Source organism: Penicilliopsis zonata (genome assembly GCF_001890105.1).
Source record: "Penicilliopsis zonata CBS 506.65 unplaced genomic scaffold ASPZOscaffold_10, whole genome shotgun sequence".
Taxonomy (NCBI): domain Eukaryota; kingdom Fungi; phylum Ascomycota; class Eurotiomycetes; order Eurotiales; family Aspergillaceae; genus Penicilliopsis; species Penicilliopsis zonata.
In genome coordinates, this window is record NW_019208919.1 from 599,560 (window position 1) to 613,110 (window position 13,551).

The following is a 13,551-nucleotide window of genomic DNA, read 5'->3' on the forward strand; positions in this document are numbered from 1 at the left end:
GATTACCCTGGAAACCGAGGAACTGGCAAGCGTAGTAACCCTGCTCGGTGTTGTAGGCACTGAGGGCGAGCGCCTGGGCGCCCTCGCCGTAGGTGTTGGCGATGTTGATGTTGTAGATGCTGGTCTTGGCGGCCCAGTTCCTCAGGGTAGCTGAGTCCACCAGTCAGCCAACATTGTTCCATAAAGAGAACCCGCCGGGGTGGTTTATTTCTTCTTACCCGACTCATCATCGTCACTGACCGAGTCCAAGCTCAGGTCATAGGTGATGGTGACAGTGTTGGAGGAATAGGTGGTATCACTATCATTGTATTATTGTTAGCCAGAGTGGTTAGCAAGCGGAAAAGAAATCTCGGATGACGCACTCCTCGGTCTGTCCGTAGATAATGAGCGCGCCAGCCAGCTCAGGGATGTACACCTGTTCCTCGTAGGTGCCCTCCTCGATGAAGATGGTCTGAGTCTCGGTGGTGTCGGTGTCCAACGCGGCAATGGCCTCGCTGACCTGAACGATGACATCAGTATCAAAAAAAAAAAGAACAACCCCCATTCAATCATCATCTAGGAGTGGTTCATACAGTGGTGTAATCACCGCCAGACTTGGCCACGACAATCGATCCAGACGGAGGAGTGGTACGGCTGGCTGCCAGCGCCGAAGCCGCGAGGGAAACAATGGTGAGGAATCGCATGGTACCGATCAACAGTAGTATAAGTTACAGAGAAAGAAGAATACTGCAGGTGAGAAAGGAACGGAAGGAGATGGTTCTGCAGTCTTCTTCATCAGCTGACGATCACCGTTTCTTTATATACCCTCTCCTGAGTCGTGACACCGACCGAGGGAAAAGAGCAGACGTCTAGCCAAGCTCCGCAGCTCCCTGGACTGACAGCCCTGGTTCATTTGGGCCATCTTCCGTCCGATATTACCCTCCACCACGATTTGATCCACCTATGGCCGTAGACAGGCTAGGTAGCCCCGGGGGCTCCCCAGCACCATCCTTGTTTCTGCAGAAGGAGTTACAGACAGAGCAGAGGCCGTTTCAGCTGCCGAGACTTCCGGGGGCCACCGGAGATGAGACCCATCAGATCATCCTGCCCTCCTGCAGAAATGTGTTCGGCCATTGGGAGGTTCGCACTGGTGGAATAGATTGGTTAACTTGACTAGCTCCGGAGAGGAGGAGGAGGAAGGGAAGGATTTTCAAGCACTAACTAACCTCTACTACATAGTCTGTTCTTCTAGGGTCCATCACCTTAATTTCAAACAGTGAGCCTCGGGCGAGTTCCGTGAATGGGGAAAGGTGCGATTTTCCTCGAGTGAGGTTCGAAACACGGGGCGGGCGAGGCTAAAGCAGGCAAGGTTGGATGGGGGATACGCAGCCCCTGTTTATTTCCGCCAGTGGGCAGACTCTCGCTCCTTGTTATTCCACCAGAGACGAAGAGAGGAGATACTGGCTATAGCTATTAGCCAAGATCAGAGGCTAAGGTAACTAGTATGATCTTATTCTTATTCTGTTAATGATTCGCATGGTTCTAGGCTTGGGCTAACCCACTTCAATCGAATTTTCTGACCAGGCATCACCACCAGCTATTAGCAACAGACAAGGTCAGATCGCAACGCAGTAAGCCAGCGCTACGCATAGTCAAAAAGACGGCAACATGACCTCTCACTGGCGGGATACACTGACAGAACAGCATGTTTGAATCTCTCCGCCAGGGGGGGGGGAAGCACGATATCCTCCCGGGGATCCTCGAGTGCGTCGTCAACTACTCCGTACTACATAGGCAGCCCCTTTCCAGCCTGAGTGATAGCTCCAGGACCCTTTTTTTTTTTCTTCACCCAGCCGACTGTGGCTACCGCCTCAACAAGCACATCATGCTGGACGCCCATCTCTGAGGCTTGTCTTGGCCCCAAGTGCCAGAAGAGCCAAGCCTCTTGCCAAGTCAAGAGCCGGGCTTCTCCACTTTTGACATCTGAGGATACTCCTGGTCTTTAGACTTTTCATGCTGTAGATACGGCGTGACTTCGCCGTCTTCTTTCGCTGCTATGTTCCTATATGGGCGACGATGATCTGATAAACCCGGGGCCGTACCTGGACAGAGAGACATTGCAACCCCTCCCCCAAGGTAGAAAGACGTCTTGAGGGCCCTCGGGACTTCAAGTCTATAGAAAGTTTTCGGGGCCTCCTCGCTGTCTTAGATCTTTACCCCGCTGTCTTAGATCCTCTCTTCCAAAAGGGAAAAATCCCGGATGTTTCTGATGTCATGCAAACGGGTTCCAGACGAGTATGTGGGCTCCAGTGCTCAAGCATGTTCATGTATATATACTTCCTTGGGTCTACTGTCTGAAGTACACTGAGAAAAAAGTTGTTATTGGGAATTGGTAGTCATTCTGGATTACAAGTTGAGAGAAGACCTTCAATAGGCAAGCATAACCACACCTAGAGGAAGTCTCATAAATCCTCTATAATAACGCTGAATTAGCTTTTTTCTTGTTGACTGCCTACTATCTACGTCAGTCAGCCGTCCGGTTCGGCGGACGAAATTACGGAGGGGCAGGCGTGTAGAAGTAGTATAAATACCAAAGGAGAAAAGGAAGGGTTTGGGTGTTTTTTAATATTTTTTCATATTGATGTCGGACGTTACATGACGGCGGATTAGGGCGCCCAACCAACTGCATATTCTAACTCACAGGTGTTCTCCGAACTCTACAGCGAAGGTGAAGCTTTGCTGAACGGCCCTTGTCGCCTTTGATCTCACGAGAAGCGACCGGATTGAGAATATTTTTCCGCCTTTACCCACCCCTCCTCCTTGACTGCCTGCGATGGAGGAAATTTCCCCCGTCTAGAGGGCCTCTGTAAAGATGCAGGGGCAGCCCGGATTCGGATCCCAGCTTTTTTTGATTGCGGGGTAACAATGATATTAATAGACAGGGATGTTCCAGATCAAAACGACTGAACATGACGAACACTCTTGGCAGATGACTGAATTGAGGTTCATGTTTCCGACCAGGAAGATCGTGTAAAAGAATAAAATAAAAGAGATAGGAGGGAAAGAAATCATGCCTCACGGTCCAGAACCTCGTACGGATTTGCAGCTTTTGAATCAGTCACCGAGGGTGCAGGGCCCAAGTTCTCCTTGGTGACGCGCTTGGCGCCCTTTTTGGGCGAGACGGGCATGAAGCCATCCTGCGGCGCGGAGAGGGTGGACTTTGCAGCAGACTTCTTGGTAGCAGCGCGGGTCTTGACGGATTTCGAGATGCTCTTGTCGAACGACTCGTCTTCGGTGGTGACCTCGCTCGTATCGCCGTGCATCTCGATCGACCGCTGGATCTCGCGGCCCACGCCCTTCAAGGCATCCAACCCTGCTTTCTCGGCCACGACCATGGGCGCGGGGCGCTTGGCGCTCGCGTCCTTGCGGTGGAGGTACGACCGCACGAAGAAACGCGCAAACAGGTACGTTAGAGGTAGGAGGTACATGACATTCAGCCAGATAGCGAAGGCCTGACCTGTGGTGTCCATGCAGGTCACCATGGGGTACTCAACGCCAGGCACTCCCTGCTGCTGACTCGCCGTCGAGGCGGCGTTGGAAATATCGCCGACGAGGGGCTGGACGCGAGAGCTTCCCACGTTCTCGGCAATGCCCTGTGCGCCAGCAGCCCGGAGGGCGAGCTTCTTCAACCAGAGGACCAGGCTCTCGGCGGTGGCTGCACTGGCCACAGTCGTGCCGGACGAGGAAACCGAGGCAGCAGCAACGGCAGAGATCTGTCGGAGGGTGGGAGCCACAGGCTGAGCCACGGGCAACGTGTAGCTGATGAATAGGTAAGAGGCAGCCATTGTAGTACCAATGAGGAATTGAGTGATCTGCATCGTGGTCAAGGAGCGTTTGATGCGGGTGGGAATGCGGACACTCAGTGCCGTCAGGGTGTAGTATGTGTACTAAAAGAATGTGAGTCAGAGAGATATTCGCCATTCGCCATTCGCCCATCTCGTGGGGGGAAGCAAAAACAAGGAGAGAGAGAAATTTACCATCAAGGCATGGATCCCCGAGTTGACTAGGGTAAAGATCCAGATTGGGGCCGCCATGTAACGGATGCCAGCCCACATGCACATCATTGCACCGGCATGGTGATACGTCTGCAGGGTGGAACTCTTCTTGCCCTTGGCCAGAATGATGGCGGTGTCGAGGACCTCGTAGAACTTGGAGAGATAGAAGATCCAACCCAGGAAGGCAAGACCCTCGTTCCACAGCCGACCGATGTCCGTGGCATCGGGCACATTGCCTGCGCCCAGTTTGAATTGCGGGTTGGGCATGGTCCACTGATCGGTGGCCGAGCTGTAGACGGCAGCGTTTCCATACCCGCGGGGCCCATTGATCTTGCACAGGGCGTCGGTGACGGCAACCAGGCCGTGGGGGTCGTCACGGTGCGGCCAGGTGTCGCGGAAGGTCTGGATCATGCCCACGCATGTCCAGGCGGAGTAGATGGCGAGGAAGATGTTGTGAAGGATGACGAAGAGCTTGAAGAGCGGCGTCTTGCTGAAGGCATACGGCTTGTACCCGCGGGCCTTGTTCACGCGATTGAGCACGACGACGGTTGCCGCGTAGACGCCCGCGATGGTGATGGGCACCCGCACATCGAGCAGATCGGTGTACAGCGCCGGCGGGATGTTGAACGGCTGCTTCCAGGTGAGCGTCTCGACCTGGGGTGCTGGTAACGTCGCGGGGAGCTCTTTCGGGGGGAACTGCAGCAACGACGCTGGAGGCAGGCCAATCCGGATGGTGGCAGCAGGACCACCACCAGCACCGTTGGGCGACAAGGTGAAATCCAACATGGCTAGAGACGCCTGACAGACGAGACTGATTGTAGAAAGACTCTCTCTCTCTCTCTCCTAGCAGGAATCAAAGGAAAGAAGGAAACTGTAGGAGCGTTGAGGATAAGATAAGAGAAAATTTGTCTCTCTCCACCTCTTATCAGCCAGCAACAAGACCGGTTGGGGTAGCAGCAGCCAGGGCAGCAGAGGGGAGGATCCAGCAAGGCAGCGACCCAGCCAGAGGATCCAAGACGGACAGCCAGTGGGAAGAGCGGATTGTGGCCGGGTTAGAAGCAGTCGGAGGATGCCATCCAAGCAGAGCAATGCTCATATCGCTGGGTGGAGACGGAGTGCGTTTGTTGGGATTTTGGCTGTCGCGTGTGCCTCGGTAACTTTGCAAGACAGAGGGCGAGACCAGGAAGCCTGAGGAAGGAGGAGGTGAATGTGATTGAGGACTTGGTTGAATAGATTATTAAGGAGTACAGACTCTATGGGGCTGGATTAATACCTGCTATTAAGACTCACTACGCCATCTCAACAACTTCTGGGTGCAGGTGCATCATTATGACGCTGCACAGCAGAACAAGCTCAGCAGCGTCATCTCCACCTGTTTGCTACGGAAGATACTTTATACTTTGAAGATGAGATTTATATATAATATTCTAGAATACTGTAGCAGTTGTCTACTTCCAGTGTCTACTGTCTACTGGCTGAAAAGTGTTCCAGGCCGAGGCTTGTGGCGATGAAGTGGGCCATAGATTCTTACTACATAATAATGAGAATTGCGGTTAAAAATGCGATAAAATGTTCTGCTTGTTATTAGAACTGTAGATAGCTGCGATTAGAACTGTAGATGGTCCAGAAATGTACAGAGAGGCAACCGGTCAGCGAGGTTTGGTCCCCAGCGGCAGCGGCGGTGGCGGCGGACTGACGGGCGCCGCGCGCATCGACGATTTCTTCGGTGGTGGTGGCGGCGGCGGAGGCTTTCTTCGGTTCAGGGCATCCAGGTCGACACTCGAGCTGGATCGGTTCGGGTGTGGAGGTGGTGGAGGCGGCTGGCCTGCCGCGCCCGAGTCGGCGGGCGCCTTGCCTTCCTCGATGAAGTTGTTGAACCTCTTTGTGATGCCGTACTTATCGTTGATCCCGTTGAGCTTGCGCATCCCGGCCTGGATGGTGTCGTTGTGTCGCTCTCGAAAGTTGTTGGCGGTGGAGGCAGCGCTCCGCGCCTCCGCCGCAGAAACGGAGGATGGGTCACTGCGCAGTTTCTGCGCTGTGTTCACGGCCGCCTGCTTCTCTGCCAGAGTGGTTCCTTCCGCAGGGGGGTTCGACTCCGTTGTTCTCAAGCGTGTGAACCGAGACTGGAGCTCGTTGACTGGAGCCTGCGCACTAACAGGTGACGCCGCATTGCTTCCCCGGCTCCCGATCCCCAACGCAGGCACTGATACCCCCGCTTGGGTCAGACGGTTCACCGCGTTCTCATTTATGTAGCTCTGTGACCGGGAGGGAGGCGCTGGCGTCTGCGAATATGCCGGCGGCGGAGACGGAGACTGCGAAGGAATGGAATTGGTACGTGCAGGTAGTCGGGGTGGAACGTTTGGTCTCGGCCTCGTCCCCAAGGACTCAACGGGGGAACCAACGGGGGAATCAACCCGTCTCACCGGAGGCGGGGGGAGGTTCGTCGTAGTCAGCCCCGTGCGGTTCGCACGATACGGCAACGGGGGAACAGCGGCCTTTTGCGCCGCCTCCTCCGCTGCCCTTTCCTCCTCCTCCTGCTGTCGCTCCGCGTTCTGCCGTTCGATCTGCTCCGGAGCCAGCGGAGCACCGAGTCCTCGACGATTCGGGGTGGTCTGGTCCGGCACCGCCGCAGGGCCGTGGTAGTTGATGTGTTTCGGCGGAGGGCCGAAAGACGCCGGGTCCTTAAGGGAGGAGAGCGGCCGCGAGACATGGTCCGCACGTCCAGCATCCTTCTCCTTCCCCTTGCCTACCCATCCAGCCTATCAATCAAGTCAGTTTCTTAGATACGCCCAGCCCCGTTAGTCCCTGCAACGCCTACCACTTGGTTGATGCCTTTAAAGTCACCGCGCCAGCTCTCCCGACCCCCATCTTTGCCTTTCGGGTGCCAGCCCTCCTTGAAGACCCCTTTCATACCACTCATGATGACTGAGCCCGCAGAATATCACGACGACGAGAAGGTCCACGCCAACAGCGACGACGTTCGACGTTTGCCCCCCGTCGTTTCCCTTGGGGAGGAAGCGGCAATCGCCGGAATCGGCCGCCCACACCGCCCGGCCGGGCGGTGAGTCACGTGGAGTCACGTTGGATCACGTGCATCACCCCCGTGTCTTGTTTTCGCCCACCAAAAACAACCTGCGCTTTCGACTTCATCCCCCCGACCGGCTGAAATGTCGTTGTTCCGTGGCTGTCGCCTGCCTGTGACATGCTGGTTTGATCTGGGGAGGTCAGCAGCACAAGTTTGAAGCATACTAACAGAGTGACACTCGGCGTCTCAGCCCTGAGGGCGGCCTATTTTTGGCCCCAGTGGTGGAGGACGAGGCTTGAACAGGGCGTTTGATTAACAATGAGCCTATGAGGCCCCCGCGTTCTGCTCGCAATGACCCATCGGTCCATCCCTTTCTCGTCTTGGAAAACTGGGCGTCTGTCCTCCTTGTGGAATAGACCGGCAAGTATACGAGTCCAACCTTCAAAGGTGACCTTCTCGGTGGACCGGCCGTCAAGGGCATGCAGCGCGTATTGTTGTCGACACTCTACGGAGTACTACATACTGCCCGGGAAGGCGTGTACGGGGTTGACACCCAGGATGAATGATTCTTATCGTGCCACTGACACGTACGACAAAAAAGCTGGAGAGCCAATCGACTCAGGGCCTGACTGATCCTAGTGTTTCGCAGCCTCGCGCCGAGTTGCGCGTCCTTGTAGGGCGTTTATTCGTTCGTTGATTGTACAAACTACAACGACGACCTTTTGCAACACGATGCGCAGCCGTGTCGTTTTATGGTTGTCAACTATTTAGGCGCTGTCATTGCATCGAGCGCCAGGGCTGATTGGCCCCTGCTTCCCACACGGCTGCTCAGCCTGATCGTCGTTCGTGGACTACCCGCTGGGCCCTTGGGGGATGATTCTGCTGCGCCTTCGGAAATAATCAGCCTTTCCTGGTGGACTATTTTCTTACTGCTTCGGGGGGAGAGGAGGGGGGCAGTTCTTCTTTGTTGGCTTAACCTGCTGGCTGCCGCCGTTTTTTTTTTTTTTTTCGCGCCTTTTGGTGGTTCTTCTTTGAATCCTGTGTTTTCTTTGTCCTTTTCTTTTTCTCTCTCTCTTTTGGCTAGAACTGGGTGTCATCCCCATGGAACACATTGAATCTTACTTTTGACTCTGGATATACCCCCAAACCGGTAGCTCGTGTTTCTGCTTTGACAGGAACTAATTACCTGCATATAATCACATAAGTAAGCTACAGCCGGGGGGTGGTTCTTACAGCATGTCTCTTGGCCACGACTCTCATTCTGATCTCTCCGCACCGATATATTCGCAGATCACTGACGGCTTCCTCAGTCTCGTCTCTCACAAAACCACCATGGGGGATATTAATGGAGAAAGATCCTATGCCGGGGAAGGGGACGGTGGACTTGGTGGCGACCCCTCAACATCGACGACAACGACGACAACAGACTTATTCAACGGCAAGACAACAACGTCAGAAACCTCAACCACAACCGCAACAGGTGAAAACTTCGGGTTTGGCAGTTCGGATCCCAGCGCCACTACCAGTACACAGCCGGAGACGGGAGCAACCCTCCCCGCTACCAGCCAGATCACCTCATCCTTCACCTCATTTACCACCAGCACTACCGCCTCCGCAGCGTCTAGTAGCAGTACAAGCACAGGGAAGAGCAGCAGCGGCGGAGGAGGAGGCGGTACCAACACTAAGACTATCGCCATCGCAGTCCCCGTCGCGGTGGTGGGAGCCCTGCTCGTCGCGGGCGTGATCTTCTTCTTCCTCTGGCGCAAACGCAAGAGAAGCCGCGCCCTCGCAACTTCCAGCAAGGAGGCTGTTGCCATGACGCAGGCTTCGGGAGCTGCTCTCCTCCCTCAATCAGAACGCGGATGGGACGGGCCTATTCCCTCAACACAGATTTCAAGACGTCCAGTCCCAGGAAACACCGGCAACAGCAATACTTCCAACCCTTCCTATCAAGTTGCACCGATGCAAAGTCCAGGCATCCCTGAAGGAGGAGGAGCAGGAGGAGCAGCAGCAGCAGTACTGTCCACTCACCAACATACAAGCCAACACGATCTCACAGAAGAGAACATGGCGGCACTAGCATACTCGCATTCCCACGAGGACCGGGACCGGCCACGCTCGCCCTTTGAAGATCCGCACAACGACGCCGTCTCGGCCGTCTCGGACATGGACGATGTCCCGCGCGACGGACATATCGGTTCGCACGGACTAGACGATGATGTCTCGTCTGTTTCGTCAATGGGAGAGGATCATGCTCGGTAGTTAGTCATTGGTTAGTACTAATGCTTCATGATTCTGTATATACTGTTCACTATGAAAGTATGTCTGTATTGGTATATGTAGGCTACAGTGAAAGGTCATTTTGTAGGGTATGTACAGTTGTCTTAGCGCCCCCCGAAATCAGGCGCATAAGCCTTGATACCCCCCTTCATCAACTCCCTCAGAGCCATGGTCGCGTACTGGCTGGATCCGAGCTGAAACTTGAGAATAACAGCGAGTTTGGGATTAGAATCAGCAGCAGCAGCAGTAGTAGCAGAGTCATCGGTAGTAGTGGTAGAGGCAAGCTTCAACTGATCCATATCGGTGGAAACAAACTGCTCGTCGTCACGGGTATAACTGCGCACATCGAACGAGTACTCTGCGCCCGGACGAGAAAGGAGCGCCCGATACCCACCACTCAGACTGACGTCTCTCCACTTGCGGCGCATATCGAAGGGGTCGAGACCGCCGCCCCGCTCAGACCCCATGAAGGACTGGTAGAACTCCTTCACGGCGTTAGCAGGATACTCGACGTCGAAGCCCGGGAGGGGCAGCACGATGTCGAAGATGGAGTATTTCCCGCTGGCGGCTTCGGCGGCGGTCAGCGGGCGGGCGCGCGTGAAGAGGTCGTCGGCGGGACGGGCGCTGTCGTGAGCTTGCGGGGTGATGATGACCTCGCCGTCTGCATCGGTGGCGACATTATCCTTGCCGTGGTCGTTATTGGTGTCGTCGTTGTTGATGATGACGAGGTCACCTTCCACGACGCGGTCGCCGTAGAGTCGCCACCGCTCCCCCGCGGCATGGTTCCAGACGAGCGACTGGTACGCGTGCACGTACATCAGGCGCAGATTGCGCGGGATGGTCTGCAGGGCGGTCAGGTAGTCGTGGCGGTGGCGGCCGAGATGGCGGATGAGACAGGCCTCGGCGGCGAACTTGCGCGGCAGCTTGTCGAGGGCCTCGTTGATGCGGCCCGTGGTGTTGAAGAGGTGGATTGCCTCGGCGCGGGCCTTGCTGTCCGAGCTGATCAGCGCGGTGGTGGTCTCGGCCGGGTTCTGCGCCGCGGCCAGCACGTGCGGGCTGAACTCGAGGATGGCCTCGCACGCGGCCTGGAAGTTGCCCTGCAGCATCTTGACGCCCACGGCGTCGGTGGTTGTCGTGAACGTCCCGAATCGCTGCAGACCGTAGTAGTTGAAGTAGCCGCGCTCGCGCAGGTTGCGCAGCGCAGTCCCGACGATCTCCTTGGCCCGCGTAATGGCCGCGGCAAGATCACCACCAAGGTCGACGCCGGTGATCTCGCAGTCGCGGAGGGTGATCACGAACTCGTTGCCGTGCAGGTCGCCCAGCTCCAGCTTGTTGGGGGAGTGCGCGAAGTCGCCCAGCGCCGCGTTACGCAGGATGGGGTTCAGCTTCGCCAGCCGGTCGATCTGCAGGCGGTGCACGCACGCCCGCTGAACGGTGACGGCGCGGCGGTCCTTGGTGCCGGCGAAACTGAAGCTCTTGGGGTTCATCCGAAGTTGGCGCGCGATGAACGAGATCGCCTCCATCGTGTCCTTGTTCTCCTTGTACAATGTGAAGTGCAGGTACTGTCCCCCGAGCTCGTCCCAGTTGACTCGGTTCGTGCGTTCGCGCGGAGCGTTGCCCGCAGCACCACCATCACCCCTTTTCTGTCCATTCCGTTGGTTGCGATTAGCAGCGACCGAAATCACCATCACGCCTTCGGCGTCCGTCGACGATTCCAGCTGGGAGCTGAACGCCCGCCGGATCGTCTGGTGGATCTTGGTGCGCAGATCCCGGTCGGAGAGCACGCTGGTGACGACTCGCCCCAGCTCGCCGGGGCGGGTTTTGGCATTCTCACGCGCCCGCTGGTACAGCGCGATGATCTTGTCTGTCTTTTCAGCGCCAAAGGAGGAATCGAACAGCGCGCGGTCGTCATCGGAGAGCTTAAACTCCTCCACCTCCTCGTTTTTTTCCGGTTCGGCGGGCTTGGCAGCTTCCTCAAGCTTTGTCTCGAGTTTCGGCTGTTCCACCAGCTGAGTCTCAGCGCTTGCCTGGTCTTTGGTACTATTCTCCTTGGATCCTGAATTGGGTGTCTGCGTGTTCTTGAGGTGCAACACCTCGCCCGAAAGTGAAATCTCGTTCACGAGGAAGTCGGTGTACCTAGTCAACATATATATTAGAAAATTGAGAAACAAGAATCTCCCCTATAGATATAAAGCACCTCTTCTTCAGAATTCCAGAGAATCCAACAGCCTCCGCGCTCACAAACTGCGTGATGCCGACTTCTGCCTCCCGGCGTGCCTGCGAGTCCTCCTCGACCTTGGCCTCCGGGGGTGTCTCGAGGACGACGTCGTTGTCGACGACATTGTCGGTCTTGAGTCTCTTGCGGGGAGATTCTCCTGTCGAATCCATTGAGTGAATCAATCCAGTTGTGTGGCGGTTCTTGAGCAACTGTCGAGATAACTCTGATTAAACTATTTTTTCGCCAATTTGTGTCGCCGAATGCGGTTAGAATGCATAAATATATGTCATAATAATGCATGTAATCAACAATACTATAGAAAGAATAGTAATAGTAGTAGTAATAATAACAGTAATAATAATAATAGTAGTAATAAATCATACCAGTCATTTCTATAGTATATACGTATCTTCAACCGTCATCTCTCTCTAAAAACCAACGTCTGACTCATTTGATCCCCCCCCTCTTCCCCCATCCACAGCCTCTTGACCGTCTTGACAGCCTCCCAGACATCCTTTCGCGCCTGGGCCCTCTCCATCCCACTCTTCAGCAAAGCTTCATACCCGGTATGCATGTGGCGGATATGCGCTTCCACGGCCAGAACCGCCTTCCTCTCCTCCGACGTCGTGGTCGACCTCCCCACCCGCCCAGACCCCTTCAAGAAGGCATGTTCGACTATCTCCGTCAGAGAAGACGACGGCATCCGCGGGAATAACTGTGTCAGCAGCTCTGCTGCCCTTTGCCGGTCCCTTTCATCGCGCAGTTGCACCGCCGCCGCGCGAGACGACGACGTTTCCTCCGCGCTAGCTAGAACTGAGGAATAGATCTCTTTCGGGACGCGGAGGCCCAGCGCTTTCCCTTGTGTAGTCTGTATATCATTAGCAATGATGTTGAAAAGACAAAAAAGGCGTGGGGGGGGAGGTTATACATAAACAACGTATACTGTTCGTCCACTCTGCTTGGTTCTACTCCTGCAATGCCGGGTGATATAGACGTCGCCCTTGCGGACGAATATGTATCCGTTTATCAGTGGAGAGGTGGTATAACAATTCTAAAGACATTAATGTTAGTAGGACTTAAAAATAGATAGAAAAAGAAACAGCTTGATGTAGAGTACTGTACTACTATCTTACCTCTTCTAAAGGCTCCGTAGAAGGCGGGAGAGGAACGGGTTTCCGCCATTTGGTAGATGGTTTAGTCTTGAGATTGAGAGACTTGAGGATTGGGCTGCGGCGGGGGTGTTTCTTTTTCCTGGCAATGCGGGACATTCTAGCAGTAGAAGTAGCAGCAGTAGTAGTAACTAACTAGTACTTAGCAGTAGATATGAGGTGAGTACTTGACTTGAGTGTTAGTTAAATAAGTCAATCATGACTCTAAGAATAGATATAAAGAAGATCAAGTCTCTTTGTTAGGAATCTACTAGAGTAAGGGACCTGGGGACATGTGGCTGGTGCACACAGCCACAGCTCGAGTATCTACAGTATGGAGTATCTACAGTATGGAGTATCTACAGTATGGAGTATCTACAGTACGGAGTATCTCTACAGTACTATTTACCAGTGAATAATATAGTACCTAGAATGTTACTATCGGTATTAGTTAATCTAACTATTGACTATTGACCTAAAGTACTTCAGGTACATACGTCATGGCTTATTGAGACCTTCTAGAAGCTTTACCTTTAGTGCCAGTATTGACCATATAGTATATAGTTAGTACTAGTTATATGGTATATCTACAGCTTAACTTTCACTACTCTGCATAACCTGCTGGATCTAAATGGTTTTGATCTAGTATGGAGTATTTAATTACTGATCTCCTAATCACTATCATTCAGGCATCACTACAGGCGAATACGATGGTAATACGATGTACTGAACTTTACTAGTGCTTCGCTTAGAAACGCTTACAGGAATACAACCAATCATATATTGCGCTAGCTGGTAAATAACCGCCTAGCGCGGAAATATTAATTACGAGGCTCTTTCTCAATT

General features: G+C 54.2%; 5 protein-coding genes across 5 annotated transcripts in view; 1 reads left to right on the forward strand and 4 right to left on the reverse strand.

Annotated features, from left to right (window-relative positions):
* The window catches only part of ASPZODRAFT_68626 (hypothetical protein), a gene marked incomplete at both ends in the record, with an annotated part of 1,312 nt that extends 629 nt beyond the window's left edge, over window positions 1-683 (reverse strand). The window contains 4 exons of the mRNA XM_022729522.1: window positions 7-150; window positions 219-298; window positions 363-499; window positions 573-683. Of these exons, the coding sequence (XP_022580284.1) occupies window positions 7-150; window positions 219-298; window positions 363-499; window positions 573-683 (472 nt within the window). The remainder of the gene's footprint in view (window positions 1-6; window positions 151-218; window positions 299-362; window positions 500-572) is intronic.
* Window positions 684-2,601: 1,918 nt separating this feature from the next.
* On the reverse strand, window positions 2,602-5,314 carry ASPZODRAFT_133645 (hypothetical protein). The gene is made up of 2 exons (XM_022723320.1): window positions 4,017-5,314; window positions 2,602-3,926 (listed from the first exon to the last, which is right to left on the reverse strand). Exons 1-2 carry the CDS (start codon window positions 4,818-4,820, stop codon window positions 3,048-3,050), a joined length of 1,683 nt encoding a protein of 560 aa, XP_022580285.1. The 5' UTR covers window positions 4,821-5,314; the 3' UTR covers window positions 2,602-3,047.
* Window positions 5,315-5,524: 210 nt separating this feature from the next.
* Window positions 5,525-7,030, reverse strand: ASPZODRAFT_133646 (hypothetical protein). The gene is made up of 2 exons (XM_022723321.1): window positions 6,853-7,030; window positions 5,525-6,793 (listed from the first exon to the last, which is right to left on the reverse strand). The coding sequence occupies exons 1-2, from the start codon at window positions 6,952-6,954 to the stop codon at window positions 5,684-5,686; spliced, it is 1,212 nt and encodes a 403-aa protein (XP_022580286.1). The 5' UTR covers window positions 6,955-7,030; the 3' UTR covers window positions 5,525-5,683.
* A 1,050-nt stretch (window positions 7,031-8,080) lies between these two features.
* ASPZODRAFT_133647 (hypothetical protein) lies at window positions 8,081-9,367 on the forward strand. The gene is made up of 2 exons (XM_022723322.1): window positions 8,081-8,263; window positions 8,370-9,367. Exon 2 carries the CDS (start codon window positions 8,392-8,394, stop codon window positions 9,319-9,321), a length of 930 nt encoding a protein of 309 aa, XP_022580287.1. The 5' UTR covers window positions 8,081-8,263; window positions 8,370-8,391; the 3' UTR covers window positions 9,322-9,367.
* A 76-nt stretch (window positions 9,368-9,443) lies between these two features.
* ASPZODRAFT_143660 (hypothetical protein) lies at window positions 9,444-13,207 on the reverse strand (the record flags this gene model as incomplete). Its single annotated transcript, XM_022724930.1, has 6 exons — window positions 9,444-11,475; window positions 11,537-11,780; window positions 12,005-12,425; window positions 12,486-12,608; window positions 12,691-12,826; window positions 13,203-13,207. The coding sequence occupies 6 exons, from the start codon at window positions 13,205-13,207 to the stop codon at window positions 9,444-9,446; spliced, it is 2,961 nt and encodes a 986-aa protein (XP_022580288.1).
* Between the last annotated feature and the right edge of the window lie 344 nt (window positions 13,208-13,551).

Bases quoted from the DNA above. Each gene is read 5' to 3' on its own strand.
- ASPZODRAFT_133645 (XM_022723320.1), bottom strand. From the start codon at position 4,820: ATGTTGGATTTCACCTTGTCGCCCAACGGTGCTGGTGGTGGTCCTGCT. The intron at 3,927-4,016 runs GTAAATTTCTCT...ACATTCTTTTAG, and splicing joins CGGGGATCCATGCCTTGATG to TACACATACTACACCCTGAC.
- ASPZODRAFT_133646 (XM_022723321.1), bottom strand. From the start codon at position 6,954: ATGAGTGGTATGAAAGGGGTCTTCAAGGAGGGCTGGCACCCGAAAGGC. The intron at 6,794-6,852 runs GTAGGCGTTGCA...CTTGATTGATAG, and splicing joins TTAAAGGCATCAACCAAGTG to GCTGGATGGGTAGGCAAGGG.
- ASPZODRAFT_133647 (XM_022723322.1), top strand. From the start codon at position 8,392: ATGGGGGATATTAATGGAGAAAGATCCTATGCCGGGGAAGGGGACGGT.